The sequence below is a fragment of the Anas acuta genome, chromosome Z (assembly GCF_963932015.1).
Source record: "Anas acuta chromosome Z, bAnaAcu1.1, whole genome shotgun sequence".
Lineage (NCBI taxonomy): Eukaryota > Metazoa > Chordata > Aves > Anseriformes > Anatidae > Anas > Anas acuta.
This window is the reverse complement of record NC_089017.1, coordinates 24,142,350-24,160,666: the sequence shown is the minus strand read 5'-3', so window position 1 is coordinate 24,160,666 and position 18,317 is coordinate 24,142,350. Positions and strand designations below refer to the sequence as shown.

At 36.0% G+C, this 18,317-nt stretch overlaps 1 protein-coding gene across 4 annotated transcripts in view; it reads left to right on the top strand.

Annotated features, from left to right (window-relative positions):
- The window catches only part of LOC137848220 (histone-arginine methyltransferase CARM1-like), a 70,000-nt gene that overhangs the window by 30,990 nt on the left and 20,693 nt on the right, over window positions 1–18,317 (top strand). For 2 of the 4 annotated variants that reach the window (XM_068667211.1, XM_068667213.1), the window contains exons 3-5: window positions 955–1,061; window positions 1,267–1,371; window positions 8,869–8,979. In XM_068667211.1, the coding sequence (XP_068523312.1) occupies window positions 955–1,061; window positions 1,267–1,371; window positions 8,869–8,979 (323 nt within the window). The remainder of the gene's footprint in view (window positions 1–954; window positions 1,062–1,266; window positions 1,372–8,868; window positions 8,980–18,317) is intronic. The other 2 variants (XM_068667214.1, XM_068667215.1) reach the window with 2 other exon arrangements.

The following is an 18,317-nucleotide window of genomic DNA, read 5'->3' as shown; positions in this document are numbered from 1 at the left end:
TATACAGGAGTCTCCTGTTGTATTTAGCAAATTACAAATGGAAATGGCTTGATTTCTCTATCTTCTCTTTTCCTTGTATAAGCAGAAGTTTCCATCTCTGCTTTTATTCTCTATTTATAAGATCTCCCCCTACCTGCCACTGTTCCCCCCCTCTCCTCCTTGCCCTCACCTGCCAGTTTTTCAATATTTGTAGATACTGTCTCTGCTTACTTACTGGCATGTCCTTGTCTTTTGGATGTAAGGAATTACTTTGCGTCAGAGGTTGGTCAGATATTTTTTTAAGACTGGGACAGGAGCCCTTCTGTTTACTATTTTTCAAGTTTTTTTGTTTTGTTTTGTTTTTAGGTCAACTAGAATTTTCCTGTTACTTTGATAATAACAGAATTGATTTTGTCCACAGAAGCCTAAATGTTATAAATCTGAACTTTTTTTTTTTTTTTTTTGTTAGACTGCTTCTAAAGGAAGATAATTGATGCTCAGCCTGGCTTTTTATGCCAATTAAATTTTGAGTGTTTTATTATAGGTTTTAAATCTCCCAACTCAAATATATGTATTTCATAATAACCCTAGGTGGTTCTCTCTCTCTGGAGACTGGATTAGTATAGTTTAACTGAAATAGTAGGTGGAGTCTCATGTTCAGCTACTCCTCTGATAAGAGTTCACCATTGCAATTATTTACAGTAGTTAGCTAACATGAATGAAGAATCCTTGACAATATTGTTGCATTCATCCAGGTACGTCTTAAAAATGTAGAGGCTGGTCTTCGCAAAAATTCTTCTCTGTTTAATGAAATTAAAAACTATTTTCTGTGTCTTTAAGAACACCATAAGCCAAATGAAACATTACTCTCAAGTATGAGTGAATCTGTTCCTATCTTGTCATTGGATGTTCATCTTAATTTACTATCCTTGTATGTTTTTCTACATTTGTGCCTTTTCTATTTTTCTTTTCCAGAATACAACATATTTTCAAATGTACTGAAGATAGGCTGGAAGCAAAAGAAAGCTACCTCTGTGTTCAGTCAGAGAACAGATGAAGCATCTGCTGCTCAGTATTTTCAGGTAATGAAATTTTTCAGTGCCAGTTTGTGAAATCTAAATTGCTATTATTTTCATGACTTCAGTCACCAGGCCAGTTAGAAAGATTGCTTAGGTTTATTCAGACTGGTCAAGATCTTTGTAATTTAAGTACCAGAAAGACTGATAGAAATGGGATTTATCTTTTCTCTCTCTCTCTCATTTTCTTCACCTCCTCCATTCCTTTTAGTTTTATGGCAGTCTGTCTCAACAACAGATTATGATGCAGGATTTTGTGAGGACGACCACTTACCATAGAGCTATAGTGCAGAACCACATAGATTTTAAAGACAAGGTAAGCTCTGTTAAGTCTTAAACGTTGCAGTGTGATTTCTAATTTTGTCATTTTGCTCTTATGTTGTGAGACACCGTTTGATTGAAATTGCTAATCATTCCTCGATTTTTGGTGAGATTTTGTCATTTCTTATTATGTAATCTTGCTTCTGAGATCAACATTCTCAGTCCTCTCAGCTTTTTTCTTTATGAGGAAGTAGTGCATGACACATTATTATTCTTACTATCTTTCAGTCACCATAAATTCTGTGGCATCTGTTTTGAGAATGATTGGCAGGACTTATACATGGTAGTGAAGACAATGCCACACAATTAATTTATACTGCAGAATTCTGACTTTCTAGTTATTCTTTACTGTACTTTTTATAAATCTTGTATTTATTTACTTTTTTTCCTGGGACTACATTTATTCATTGGGCATTGATCTTCACCAAAGAATTCATAATGGTGCTTAGGCTCACTCTTTTTTTTTTTTTTTCTGTTTCCTGGCCTTGATGCGATTCAGTTTGAACTTGGATGGTATGAGAATAGTTTAGATTTTCCAAAAGTAATATTATTCAGCACTGAGTTGAGTTTACCTTGTATTGACCTGTCAGTTACCTTCAGTACATATCTGTTCTTTCATTGACTGAAGTTTGTGTCATCTGCAGATCCTTGTATGACACTGCTCACTTCTCTTAATAAAATTATTAATAAAAATAATGAAAAATAGCAAAAAATGTTAGACCACATTGAACATTCTGTAAACTAATAGGCAGTTTGTAAAGAGCAGCTTAGCCACCCAGCAAGATTGTGTTCAAGGGCTCAGAATGTCCACTGAGATCATGTGAGCTGTTCTTCTGATGTCCAGACAGAATACTGCAAATAAAGATGGAGAGAATGAAGTTAAATTTCTGTATATATATTTTTACCCTGTTGTCATTTCTTGTGTTTTCTCCCTTTCCCTTTCCTTCTCTCATCTTCTAAAAGGAGCCTCTTACTTCAACTCATACCAGCACAAATGGTCTTCTACATCACCAAAATGAGTCTTTAATAACATATAAGCAAGTATTGAACAAAACATTTCCCTCTAAAAGTGTAGCATATTTAGAGCCAAAATGAGGAGAATTGTAAGTATGAAATCTATTTTGATTATTTTAAGATTGTTATGTTTTAGATATTAATTATTTTTAGTAATAAATTCAAGTCAAATGATTTCTCTTTGTCATGTGACTTAGGCAAAATGTGCTTCTTTAGAAACTATACTTAAATATTTACCTTCTTAGAAAGAGATTTCAGTCTCTGTAATTTCTTTCTGGCCTGAGATAATTCTTCTCTCCTATTTAATTCAATAAAGTTAGCAAACTAGTGTTGTACACAGGGCTGTGCCAGTTTTCTGTAGGCATCAGAATCAAACTCCAAAGCATGTGGTATTGGATGATAGCAGCTCGGTAAGCAGAGCTATTGTATCATTAATGGATTAAATTTTGTACTGGAACATGGAACTTAGTATATGATGAAAGAAACAACAGAGAAAAGATTTTATTTGCAATTCACTTCTTGCCGGTTAGGATACTCACATATTATAACCCAAAAGGATGATTTTTGTATGTCGGTAACATATCTTAATTTCATTTTTGTGCCTGCAGTAAGGAATTCAGGCCTTTTGTAGTCTTTGCCTCTCCAGGAAATGTTGCTGCTATACAGCAGTATAGCTTCCTTACTTTTTCTTGGTTTATTTGTTTTCCCAACTGTTGGAGGTGCCTTGGCTTCTCTTCAACATACCTATTAGTAAAACTATTACACACTGGGTGTTGTTGGCCACCCACGTAGAAAATGATCTTTCTTTTTCCTGATTCTGTTGAGAAATGGCAATTTTCAGAGTAAATGTAGCTGAAAAAAAAACTTGAACTATCTACATTGTGGCAAAAAAAACGTTCCCATGAGAACCTGAGAATCCAGTTGTGCTGAGACTGGAGCAGGCCAATTTGGAAATACTGCAGCTACATTTATCTTACATCCAGGAAACACAGGGCAGACAAATGTTTAATGATGGCAGTGAGGAGATTAAAAAAGGCAAAAAGTACATAATTATTTTCATACCTTCATTACTGAAAGAAATTTCATTCAATTGCTATTTGACTTACTGTTTCCTACCTACTCTGCATTCCCTCGGTATATTTTTTTTTTTTTATTTATTCTTTTTCTCTTTGCCTTCTTCCCTAGATTCTCAGATGGTTTATTACATTGACATTTTTGCTTGTAGTCAAAAGTTATCTGTTGATAAGGTATATTTTTCTTACTCCAGACTTTATTTATTTTTTCTAAAGAATTATCTTTATGAGAAAATGCAACAGGTAATATGAGTTGTGCTTGACCCATTGAGAGGGTTCTTGGTGATAAATTTAAACATACTGTGTCTCAGAGGTAAGGCACTATGGAACCAACTGGGACAGAACTTGTGTTGACTATGTATATTGTATCTTAAAGGAATAAGGAGAGCTCATTCAGAATATAATGAATCTAAGGTTGGATACTGCACATTAATATTGTAGTCCTTACTGACATATACTTTTCATGTTACCCTTTGAAGGAAACTTCTTAGAACTTTCACTATTTTTAAAAGTAAAACTTGGATTTTGAATAGTTGTATTGCCAAAAGAGGTAAATTAAGGTGTTTTACTTAGTTAAAATGAAAAAAAGGCTTTCAACTAAATACAGTAGCAGCATGTAAAGCTGTTTCAAACTGAGTGCAAGCTGACACATCTGTATTTCTTCTAAAACAAGTCTAAATTTCAGAGCCTTTTTACATGCATTATTTTTTTTCTTCATAATCTTTTTATAAATAGTTTACTTAAAAGCAAAGCAACTTGAATCAAAATATCTTTAGTGATCCTGGAGGAAGGATCACAGAAATTAACCATTCAGATTATGGAAAGGCACATAGTTTGGTTTTTGTGTGTGTGTGTGTATTTTCATTTGTTTCTTTGTTTGTTGTTTGTTAAAAAGGAATATTTTCTTCATATAATCTTGCTGATATATAGTAATTTTGAATGATAAATGTAATTGTAGATGTATGACATTTTTGCTTTTAGTTTTATATGCTTGCCTTCTTACAGTCTTCCTTCTTCAACTCCTCACCCCTTTTTTGCAAAAGTCCTTTTCAGGGCTTCAATTATGCAAGTACTTAAGTATGCAAGCCTATTACCACATGTGAGTAGTTCCCATTAAATTCACATTTGGCATGTTATTCATCTGTGCAGGCGAAAGAGGAGCAGTACTGAACTGTGTTCAGGAGGGTAAGGTATCCTCTATTCCTGACTACGATTTCTGGTAATACTGAATTAGCTGCATTCAGATTTCAAAGTAAATACCGAAATACATACAATCTACCACCTTTACTCTAAATGTGAATGACACTATCATGCCCCAGCCACCTATCTTAAAATTCTTACCTATCTTAAAATTTTACTTTTCAGAAATGTGTATGTTAGTACAACATACGGAATTTCACAGTATTTCATCTTGATTGCTCTTACAGCTCTGATCTTAGAATCATAGAATTAGAATCTTAGAATGGCTTGGGTTGGAAGGGACCTCAAAGATCATCTAGTTCCAACCCCCCTGCCATGGGCAGGGACATCGCCCACTAGATCAGATTGCTCAACGTTCATCCAACCTGGTCTTGAATACAAGGGATGGGGCATCCACAGCTTCTCTGGGCAAACTGTTCCAATGCCACCACCCTCTGAGTGAAGTATTTCCTCCTAACCTTTAATCTAAATCTTCCCTCTTTTAGTTTAAAGCCATTACCCTTCATGCTGTTTGAGCGAAGAGTCACTCTTTATCTCTCCATCTTTTTTATAAGTCCCCTTCAAGTACTGAAAGTTTGCAGTGAAGTCACCCCAGAGCCTTCTCTTCTGTATGGTGATAGAATGCTCTTCCTATGTGAAGCAAGCAAGGCTTTCTGTAGGACATGGCAATGATTGCAGCAATGCCAGTTGGGGAGTAAGGTGTGGTATAGCATCATTGGATTGTAGTGCTTTGCTTTGGAAAGGACCCCTGGAGGTCTTTAATACAAACGTAGTGCTTGAGATCTGTCTAGTCACATTTTGAATGGATCTGAGAATAGAGATTCCACACTCTGTGAGCAACCAGTTCAGTCTCTAAAAGAAAACATTCTAGAAAATATTAAAAATTCTCACTGAAAGCATGAAGTGGACTGTGGAAGACACAGATGTTAAATCCTAAGCCAGAGGACACTTACAGATGTAAAAATGCCTTTCTAATTAATTGAAAGGAAAGACCCTACTATAATTAGGAATTAAAAGATAAGGGAAGTTGCTGGAATTTCTCCAGCAACTAAGAATTACAGGCGTGTTATGTACTCTTTCTCAAGGAGAAACAAGCAAACAAGCAAACAAACGAAAAACAGGTCTTCATGAAGTGAATCCACAGGAGGATGATGACAAGCTTTTCAGAATCTTAAAGGCTGAACATATAGGACTGTGTTCTGCCTGGAGACAAAGTAGAAGGAGAGCTTGGCCCAGGAGTTAATCTTCAAAAATCAGAAAAGAACAAAGAAGAAAAAGATCATCCAAATAAATAATTAAGTAATCCATGCATTTTAAATAAGATGCTTTGTAATTACAAAAGACTGAATTTATTTAGGACAATTCAAGTTGCTAAAATAATAAAGTGAAGGCTAAGTCATACATCATAAAAAAGTTTGAAGGATTTCGAACAAAACAAAGAACATAATCATTTTTTATTAAAGGCCTTCAGGTAGACAAAAAAATATTGTTCAATACTTTTCACCTCTTTCATCTTTCTATATATTCTATACTCTAAATGATCCATATTTTTAATGTATACACATCAAAATATCAGTAAAAAATATCAGTAATTACAGTTAAAAAAGGGGGGATCTTAACCCAACAGAATACTCCTGTCAGGACAGATATAACAAAATTTTTTTCTGATGCTTAACATGAAACAGGTTTTCAGCAAGAATTTCTGTTGTCATTAATGTTAACAGGATCCACGTATCATTCACCTAATCTCCATCAAAGATTTATTTTATTATTTGAAGAACAGCAACTTGGCTTTGTTCTGACAAAAATCTTGCTTTAGTAAATAAAGTAGTAAAGTTTAGTAAAGTAAGTAAAGTCAAGTAGTAAAGTTTAGTAAAGTAAACTCAACTTTAATCTGCATGAATTAAAACAATTTCCGTTCTACTTTGACCCCATGTGATGTTTTCTGTATATAATTCTATATAGAATGCAAATAAATAAATAATTAAAAAGGTGATTTTAATTGCTGTACGATTTGCAGTTGCAAAAGAAGAAGGAAAATGCAGTACAGCACCTCTATATATTTTTGGTTATCCAAAGAGGAATCTTTTTTTTTCAGATGCAGTCTCCAGACATTTGAATTTTTGAAAACTTTAAGGCATTTCTGTAGCAACCAACATGACATCTTCATATTTTTCTTTTTTTTTTTTTTTTCCTTTATTCTCAAAACATTACATATACAGAGTTTATGCATTTTTGCTCCATCTTGAGCAGATAAACCAAACTCTGAATTACAGGATGAAAGAAGTAGAGGGATGAAAGAGTCAGGACACATGGTGAAAAATATTATATGTAGCTTGAAAAGTTTTCAAACCTCCACACAATTTTTACATACTCACAAAGTAATTACAGAAAATTTTCAGTATACAATGAAGAAAGATTTAGTGAACTTATGGAACTTTTCAAAGGTTATTAGTTTTGCCAAGATGGTATGATCAGTCTTAATTAACTCTTTCATTCGTTTAGAATTAAGAATTCTCAAGAACTACAAGAAAGACCTGGAAATCATTACTGAAAACTAACAGAGGTTGAAAAGTCAGGACTTTTGAGACCAGGACTTTTGAAATTTGATACTACCTTTATATCTTTATGAAGTTTGCATGACTAGGATGAGTCGTTTGTGAAAGCTTTTCTGAGAAAGTTATCCAGTAAAGAAACACGCACAATACATAAAATACTCACAGGACAATATACATTCATCCAGAGAAGGCATACAGTATATTTATAAGACAATAAGATATCTAAATTAATAGAAGTAGACCAAAAAAAAAAAAAAAAGAAAATCATAAATATATAGCTGGTCACTATGACCTTGTTATGTGCATTTTTCAAGCAACTTCCTCTACATTAAACTCATGCATGTGTAGCATGACACAGGGATGTCTGAAATTTCAGTATGAAGAATCAACAGTGGAAATTCTTTCTCTGGTGCCTAGGTTTGAAACCTCTGTTTTGAGTAGTTAAAAAAAAAAAAAAAAAAGTTTGGATGAGTATTGGAGAAATACAAGGGAGATCTGTAAGTTACCTGGAGAGCAAATAAAGAAATCAACAGCTTACTTCTTTCTAACTTTCTTAGAAGTGAGGGCTTTTGTTGAATGCTGTAGCTATCTGTCCAGTAATGACTAAATTGAAAATAAACAAAAAATAAATGTAATCTAACATACAGCACAAGTGTGTGATAGTTGAAACATCTTGCTGAGATTTAAATGATCTATCTAGTCATGAGTATATAGTTCATTTAATCTTAACAGTCATCCTCTTAAATATGTAAAGTGAGGGGATACTCTACCTTCTTCTTCCTCATTTCTAGAAGTGCATTAGACAGAAGATTCTTGCAAATCCTCCCACTCCCCAGGGATGCCACAGACATCTTCATCTTCCATCAGCTCTTCTGTAGCTGGCTTCCTGAGAAAAGTAGTACAAGTGTATGAATTTGGACAGGTCACAACACGTAGCACCTCAGCGTGTGCCCAAAGGCCATCCAACAGTGGATCTAATTTGACCTGCATATAGGTTCATTACCCTCCAGTGGACATCTTGTAACTACATTTGGAATCCTTTTTTTAGTCTGATGGCCCATTTCCTTTTTCCATTATCATTCCAGAGATGTGAAATAGATGTAAAAATCAAAGTAATTGAATAAGCAAAATGGGAAAAAATCCAGTAAGCAGAACAAGTATATAATTGATATATATAATTCTTCTTATTTATAATAAGAACAAAGATATATAATTCAGTTTTATTCAAAATACTTCCACATCATGGAGTGATTTTTCATTTGAAAATACATAGTTCTTTATTCAATAATAATTGCTGTCATGTCATCCCTCCCTCCCTGTATTTGACTTAGGCTCAGTATTCAAGTTGTCTTCCCAAGGAAAGTTTAATAGAAAAACCTATTTCGTCCAAATATATGCATGTAGTTACACTTGAAAATAGTCTATGGTCTCTTAAAAATATGCTGTTGCTGCTAGAATTTAATTTGCTGTTGCAGATCAAGGGTATTCAGATTCTTTATAAACTATTTTTTTTTACTTTTTCATGTCAAATTCATAATTTTCACGTCATTTTTTCATGTCAAATTCAAACAAAAATGTTACTTAAAGAAGTGTCAAAAAGTGAATTTTAAATACTTCATTTCTTTCGGTGTGCCTTTTGTTTTCAAGGTGGTCCTAGATGTTGGCTCTGGATTAGGAACCCTTTCATTCTTTGCAGTGCAGGCTGGAGCTAGAAAAGTCTATGCAGTTGACGCCAGTTCAGTGACAAAATATGCAGAGGTAAGTGCTTTATTTGAGGCAAGTGATAGAATGGTATAGTGTGAAAACATTAGAGATCTAGTACTCTGCCTCTAAAAGGCTAATGTCAAAAATTTGATTTTGATTTTTCTAATAAATCAGATCTTAGTGGCAACACATCTTGGATGGTAATTTTTGAAGGTGACCTAAATATTATATCAGGTCTGTAAAACATAGCATCACTGGTTTTGTGAAAAACTTGTGTTCATTGTTCTAACTGTGATTAAGTTTTTTACTTTCAGAAGCAAAAATCAAAGCAAAACAAAGAAACAAAGAACAAAAAAAAAATCAACAGAAAAAAAAAAAAAAACAAAAAAAAAACAAAAAAAAACAGATGTTGTTTTTAAGGGTTCTGTGCAAAAATATCAGGGTGTTTTTTCCTGAGTCTCTTGAACATCCATGTGATCAGGTAGTTAACTGAGCTTTCTGATAAGCATTACCCTTTTACTCATTCAGCCTTCTCATGAAAAAACATGTTTTTATGTTTACAAAAGGCATGTCTGTAGAGTGTATTCAGTTTTAAAAGACATTTTTCAGGCATTGCTTTTACAAAGTATTATAATATCAGTCAAAGTAAGTTAAGCACTGAAAATGGTATAGAAAACTAAATGCCTTAGGAAAAGTCCGGTACCTATAAGGCGCTAATTCTAAATAGCAGCAACAGCAAAAATCTCCATGTCTTTTCTCGCTGTCTCTGCTTGTTTAGGTGAACATCAGAATGTGTGGGGAGAGTGAGAGCATTATTGTTACAAATTTTGTTAACGCTGATCACCTCCATCTGAGTTTTTACTATAGCTTTAATGTAAAAGAGGGTGAAAAGTAGAGAAGTGAACGAATTTTCATCCCACACCTAGAAAAAAGTTGCAGTATCCAGATGTCCATTGTTCTTTTTGCTTTGATGATGTAGATTATAAATGTCCATAAGCAGGATTGGGAGTCAACAGTTCTTCAAAGCCCACACAAAGAGTATGCAGTAGTTCAGTGGAACTTCCTCCCTTATGCTCCTTCAGCAACCCAGCCTCCTGGTAAAGGCTAGTGAAGACCAATTATTAATTGTAATACTGTAAAGGAAATGTACTGTTATTGGAATTGAGATAATCTATTTAGATTTTAAGGAAGAAAATGTAGATACTAGACATTTTTATTTCTCTCCAGGCAGAAATTTATAAATTCTATGTATTTTTCATTCCATCTCAAATACAAAACTCTTAATAATCTCCCCATATACATTTTTCATTAATTCATATACTGAATAAAATATTGTAGCACAACTACCTCTTTTCTATTTCTAAGATATGTGTATATACTATTATACATAGAATTCACCTGAGAAATTTCATATGGTCATTTCTTACTTCCATCTTATTTATGTTGCTGCTGACAAAAGGCTTTATTATTATGTGTTTGTTACTTTCGGAATTGGTTAGGGAGCACTAGCCTGACTTATCTGCTAAGTACTAAAAGAAGATTTCTGGTTTTTATTATAATTTGGATAATTAGAAAAATCTACCTAATTAGAAGGATTTTTTTTTGGTGTTGATTGACAACATTAAGCAAAGGTTAATATATGGAAGGTGTCTATCAGGGGGAATGGTGAAGAGTGGTTCTTAGTTCACGTAGGATTTTGTAAATAGATGCAATGTTGTCCAGTATCTTTGTTTCATAATAGACACAGGTTTTACAAAAACATAATAAAAATAGCAAAAGACAACTTGCTTATTTTAGCAGGTAGTGGGTATTGGCTCACTCACTGAGTCTTTGTTCACTCAAAACTTGGCCCAAGTCAGAAGTCAGCAAAATCACTAGTTGTGATAGGGTACATGTTGCATCTGTAGTCTATCAAATCAAGTATGTAACTATATTGCAATATAAATGTGAGTAAAATATGTCAACTTCTTGACAGAGAAACAGCATGAAACCATTGGCTTTGGGAACTGAATTGCTTTTCTTCTGGGGTGGATAAAATGCTAAAATGATAAAAACTAGGATTGATAGAGATGTGAAGAACCTTATATAGCTGTAGATCCTTGGGACTATTGGCTAAATTGTTATTTTTAGTTTGACAATTCGTAGCTTTTTGGTTATTTTCTTCTCCTTCTACTTCCCCAAATGGGATTCAGTTTTCATAAGAAGTATAATAGATTTCTGTGGTCATCATTTCTTATGAAAACTTGTTCACTCTTATGAATTGTATTGCAGATCAGATGACCTATTAACACATAGCATATTTTAAGAATTTATTTATTTTTTTCAAAAAAGGATGCTTAGCTGGATCAGTCAATTAAATTCCTATACTGCATATTCAGTATACTATTTGTCATTTCCTCATCTTCCACAATGGGATTTCATTAGTATGGTTTATCAAGTATCTGGATTATAAAATGAATGTTACTTTCCATTGATTTCTTCTCTCGTTTCTGTATGGATTTATTGTATTTAACATCTGTTTCAGATATATACTATATAGTAAGCTGAATATGAGATTAATGAGTCTTTCTCATTTTTTTATATTTTAGTACAAAGCAAGTATTCCAGTACAATGAACTACTGACTGAAGTGAAATTATACTTGAGCAGTAAAAATTAATATTGTAGTACTACTTACTGAGAAATTTGTTGATATTACATAGATTCCTCTTTATGGTTAGAGGTTTATTTTGAAAGAATGATATTTTAAAAAAATGACAGTGTTGAAAACTGTACAGTGAACAGATGTGCAGTGGCAGAACATTTGAAAATTATGTTAAAAGGAAAAATTATAGCAGCTGCTCTATTAGGAAACATACCGGCTGTGCTTAGTCACTCATTTGTTTTAGATATTCAATAAAAAATACTTCATGTCTGCATCAGTCATTGGTTTGCAATTCATTGGTTTGCAAGTCAATATGTTTGTATTTCTGTGTTGTACCATTGTGTCATTATGGTGTTCAGAAAACCTAAACAGACATGAGTCTCTGCTATGTTTGTACGTATATATAATCCTCCAGTGACAGGTATTCTACCACATCCCTGGGGAGGTTCTTCCCATAATTGATTGATTACTGTCAGCTTAAAGAAGTATTTCTTATATCGAGACAAAACTTGTCCCCGTGCAACTTGCACTCATTGGTTCTTGTCTTCTCCATATGGCTTCTTGTGAAGAGTGAGCCTCCATCCTCTTTGTAGCTGCTCTAGAATACATACTGGAATACATATTCGTATTCTGCTGGGGACTTCTTCAGGGCAAAAAGACCTAACTCCTTCAGTCATTCCTTACACGGCAAGTTCTTGAACCATTTGATCATCTTAATGGCCCTCTTTTGGATCCTCTCCAGCCCGTCAACATGTTTTTTGAATTGTGAAGACCAGAACTAGGTGCAGCAGTACTGGTGCAGCCTGACAAACTGCTGAGTATGTATGCATATTCAGTCATATGGTATGATTGAATCTCTAGTAATAACCCTACAAATGTCCCAGAAATGCTTGTCAGTCTGCCATGATAAGGGACATAAATTGTGCATAGCAATATATAAGACTGCCATTTATTGTGTTGAAACAGCCAAACACAAGGGAATAGATTTAATTAAAGATAATTAGCCTTGAGCAGACTGAATGACAACTCCTGTGAGAATGCCCATTTATGTGTGGATTCGGGCTGCATATAAGACATATACAGGAGTTTGGACAGGCATTTTGACATGCTCTTAGGACAGCTACTTTTGCAAAGATTCTGTCTCAGTCACCACAATGTTTGCACCTGTTTGCTGTGTAGTGTTTAGGTGATATTTGTATGCACCATGCTGTCTTCTGTGGAACAAACAAACTGCACCTGTTTCTGTGTTGTTGTTTTTGTTTGTTTGTTTTGTTTGTTTGTTTGTTTTTAAATTAGTAGGCTTTAACTGCATTTAATTATGTGGTAAGGTGCCTGCTATCTTATCTGTTTTGCCAGATGCTGTATGATGGATTTTATATAGTATGGTGATGATATACATTGAAAAGAGGAAAAGAAAACACTGGCTAGATGCTGCTGTTGCAAGGGGCAACTGTGTAAAAAAATGAGAGCACAGCAGTTTCTCTGTCAAGGAAGATGTATGTCAGCTGTCCAGCTGAATGCATATATAAATATATATGTATATGTATATGTATATATATATATATATATATACATATATATAAATGTTAGCCATTTCAAATAAACTCAGCAATTTCTGCTGAGAATCTGGTGAGATAGTCTTCAGAAACAATGTGATGGAAGTACAAAGCTTCATAAGAAGGCTTCTCCATCACAGAACACAAAGTTTGTATTCTTTGGAATTAACAGAGAACAAACATCTTGTTTAGACACTCTTAGATTTCCTCAATATTTAATAGACTTGGCAGTTCAGATAAACTTTAAGATATAGACCTTATATTTTAAGTTCTTATATAATTATGTAATTACTCCTTTTGACTCTGTTAAGAGAGGTCAGAGAAGTGACTTGCATGCTTAGGTAAGTGCAGCTGCTGCTAAGGTGCAAAATCTGAGCAGGCAGAGAGTACTAGAATAGTTCCTGATAGACTAACTCTACAGATTGTCAAATTTCTTTTGCAGCTGACTAACTGTACTCTTGTCTATGACAGCTGATGATCACAGCCAATTAAAGCCTCTGCCACACTTTTAGTTAGGATTTTGGGTGAGCCATCTGTCAGTCTTACTGTCAACTCTTGAAAAAATGCACAGAGAATGTGTATATCAAATTAACTCTACTTTTCTGTCTGGGTTTTTTGAAGTGTCACACAAAGACATGTTTTTAACATGTATGTTCTCAATAAATTTAGTCCTTCTCAGAGTCTTCTATTTACAGAGAAGTTACTCTGTTTTCTCTATATTCATCAGCATTCAATAAAAAGTTTAATTACAACAGTATTTTATATTATATATTTGTAATTTTACATTATATATTATTTTTAATATTATTATTATTTATATTATATTAGCATTTATATTATATATTATTAGTATTATATTAATTACAACAGTATTTTCAAATATGTAGTTCTTAAGCATCCCTAGAAAGTATGTAGCTGCACCATTAGATAAGTAGCCATTTGACTACTTGTGTTTCAGTATTAAGGATGCTGCTATGGTACTTACTGTTTTGGCAGAGTTCATACAGCAGCACACGCACAGATCAGCTTTTATATCTGTGTGAAATGCTTTGATCTGTTTGCTGTCTTTGGGGCTTAATAACTTATTTTTGTTCCATGAAGAAATTTCTAGGCTTTATTTGATCTCCAAATACAATAGTCTCTTGCTTTTCATTGAAGGTGGATTCCATTTTAAAAATATAAGGCATATGATGATATGAACAGAACAGTTGGGCCTCTTTCTGTGTCTGTTTAATTTGGTGAGAGATCTGCAACATCTAGATATAGATTTGGCTTTTGTGAGGTATACATGTATATGCTTACATGCATATATTGCAAAGATCAATTTTGATCTGGGTTTTGTCAAACAAACCCTTACTATTTCATAAAAGACTCTGAGAGGTTATTTTTTTGTCAATGCTACACGCAAAAAGTGGAAAGGGAAAAAAAAAAAAAAACAAAAAACAGAACACTAATATAGCCACATTTGGTGGCAGTCAGATGCAACTCTTCTGGAGTGAGAGCATACTCCAGATACAAATTTAAGTACTTGTGTTTTGTTTTAAGGTATGTAAGGTATTTTATCCTCCATCACTGTAATCATGCCATGCTTTCAAAGTTTTCTGAAGTTGAGGAGAATCATGAAATAGCGAGGCTCTTGAAAACATGTTCCTTTCAATCATTGACAAAATAAGACACCAGTGGAATTAAATATTGTTTCCTCTTCAAGATGTTTTTTTTTTTCTTTCACTATAATATGAAAATTACACTATAAAATATTGAAGCCACATAATTTTCTTCAAGCACATTGTGCTGACTGTAACTTGATGATTGGAGGAATTTATGAAATACTTTGTAGGAAGTGAAAACACCGTCACCACACCCACTCAGATATACCTCCTTTCCTTTTGCCACAGATTTGTTAAAGATTCCCCAAGGCACTGAGTAAAAAAGCTCTATTGCCATCACCCTTAGCTTTTCATTAACCAGTCAGTCAAATTGAAATAATAATAATAATAATAATAATAATAATAATAATAATAATGTTATATTTATAAAAGAAGTTTCTATTTAGTGATATTTCTAAAAACAACATGCTGTCAAGATAAGAATATCATAAAATAGGATAGAGTAGTTCAATACAAAGGGACCTACAAAGGTCATCTAGCCCAACTGCCTGACCGCTTCAGGGCTAAACAGAAATTAAAGCATATTATTGAGAGCATTATCCAAATACCACTTGAACACTGGCAGGCATGGGGTATCAAGCACCTTGCTAGGAAGCTTGTTCTTTTTCTCATGGTAAAGAAATGTTTCCTAATGTCCAGTTCAAACCTCCCCTGGTGAATCTTTGTGCTGTTCCCATGCATCCTGTCACCAGGGAGCCGAGACGAGCACCTCCCTCTCTGCTTCCCCTCCTCAGGATGTTACAGAGAGCAATGAGGCTCTCTCAGCCTCCTTTTCTTCAAACAAGACAATCCAAGTGTCCTCAGCCTCTGCTCAGCACATATATCTTGCACAGCTTTTTTTTTTGCTTTTTTTGCCTTTTTTTTTTTTTATGCTTTCAAGCAACTTCATATCCTTTTTGTGTTGCAGAGGTCAGCACTGCACACAACATTTGAAGTAAGGCTGCACCAATGCTAAATACAGCAGGAGAATCACCTCTTTTGACTGGCTGACCATGCTGCGTTTAATACACCTGAAAATGTGGTTTGCCCTCCTGGCTATCAGGGCACACTGCTGGCTCATGTTGAGCCTGCTGTTAATGAGTACTCCCATATCCTGGGATTACCACAGGGCTGACACAAGCAAGTCCAGGAGGTTCCTGAAGCACCTAGGTGATAACTTCTTGGTGCTGGTGCTAAGAGAGCCAACTAGGAAAGGTGCTCTCCTAGATCTGTTGCTGGAGAACAGAGAGGGTCTTTTGGGGGATGTGGCAATCAGCAGCCATCTTGGTTATAGTGCCCTTGACATGGTTGAGTTTAAAATTTTTGGTGACAGAAGGAAAACTGCCACCAAAACTTCAACCCTGGGTATTGGGAAAGCAGACCTCAGGCTGCTCAGGGAACTAGCTAGCAAGGTCCCCCGGGAAACTGCTTTTGAGGGCATTGGCACCCATCAGTGCTGGTCAGTCTTTAAGCACTGCCTCCTAAAAGCACAAGATCTGGCAATTCCAAAATACTGGAAGGCAAGCAGGTGGGGCAGAAGGCCGGCCTGGCTGACCAGGGATCTTCTGCTGGAGAAAAAATAAAATGTACAACTCCTGGAAGGAGGGTCAGACAACATGGAAGGAATACAGGGACACTGTTCGCATTTGTAGGGAGAAAATTCATGTGGCTAAAGCCCAATTAGAGTTGAAGCTGGCCAGGTCTGTGAAAGACAATAAAAAAGTGTTGTTTTTTTTCAGATGTGTGAACAGAAAAAGGAGGACCAAAGAAAACATAGGTCCACTACTTGATGGGGAAGGTGGGGAAGGTCTCCTCACACACAATTACATAGGCAAAGCAAAGACGTTTAATGCCTTCTTTGCCTCCATCTTAAACACTGATGATGGGCTTCAGGACTCAGGGTGCCCTGAGTTGGAGGACCATGATGGTGGGAATGATAAACTCCCAACTGACCCTGAACATGTGCGGGATTTGCTGCTCCATCTGGATCTATACAAGTTCATGAGTTACATGGGATTCATCCCAGGGTGCCTAGAGAGATGGCTGACATCACCGCAGGTCCTCTCTCAACTATTTTTCAAAGATCTTGGGAATCTGGAGAGGTACCAGTAGACTGGAAGCTGGCAAATGTTGTACCAATTTTCAAGAAGGGCAAGAAAGAAGACCCCAGCAATTACAGGCCTGTCAGTCTCACGTCAGTGCCTGGTAAAATTATGGAGAAGATGGTTCTCGAACTTATTGAGGCGCACCTGGGGGACAATGCTGTCATTGGTCCCAGTCAACATGGGTTCACAAGGGGTAGGTCCTGCCTAACAAATTTGATTTCCTTTTATGATAAAATCACACATCTAGTTGATCAAGGGAAACCAGTTGATGTGGTCTTTTTGGACTTCAGCAAAGCTGTTGACACAGTTTCCCATAGGATCCTACTGGACAAAATATCCAGCATACAACTAAACAAAAACATCATATGATGGATGAGCAATTGGCTGACAGGCAGGGCTCAAAGGGTTGTGGTAAATGGGGCCACATCTGGCTGGCAGATGGTCACCAGTGGAGTCCCTCAAGGCTCCATTTTAGGGCCAGTCTTCTTCAATGTTTTTATAAACGATTTGGATGTAGGACTAGAAGGTGTTCTGAGCAAATTTGCTGATGACACCAAACTTGGAGAAGTTGTGGGCTCGGTTGAGGGTGGAAAGGCCTTGCAGAGAGACCTGGACAGACTGGAGAGCTGGGCGATCACCAACTGCATGAAGTTTAACAAAGGCAAGTGCTGGGTCCTGCACCTGGGACAGGGCAACCCTGGCTTTATGTACAGACCGGGCAACGAGATGCTGGAGAGCAGCCCTGCAGAGAGGGATCTGGGGGTTATGGTTGACAACAGGTTGAATATGAGCCAGCAGTGTGCCCAGCAGTCAGGAGAGCCAAACGTATCCGGGGGTGCATCAAGCACGGCATTGCTAGTTGGTCGAGGGAGGTGATTGTCCCGCTCTGCTCTGTGCTGTGTGGCCTCACCTCGAGTACTGTGTGCAGTTCTGGGCACCACAGTACAAAAAGGACATTAAACCGTTGGAGTGTCCAGAGGAGGGCAATGAAGATGAAGGGCCTAGAAGGGAAGACATATGAGGAGTGCCTGAGGTCACTTGGCCTGTTTAGCCTGGAAAAGAGGAAACTGAGGGGAGACCTCATCACAGCTTTCTCACAAAGGGGAGTGGAGGGGCAGTCACCGATCTATTCTCTTTAGTCACCAGTGATAGGACCCTGGGAATGGTGTCAAGCTGAGGCAGGGGAAGTTTAGGCTAGACATCAGGAAGAGGTTCTTCAGCAAGAGGGTTGTCGCACACTGAAACAGGCTCCCCAGCGAAGTAGTCACTTCACCAAGCCTGTCTGAATTTAAGTAGCATTTGGACTGTAGACTTAGTCACATGGTCTGAATTTTTGGGTAGATCTGTGTGGTGCCAGGAGTTGGACTCAGTGATCCTTTTGGGTCCCTTCCAACTCAGGATATTCTATGATTCTATGATCCCTTTCTGCGGAGATAAGATAT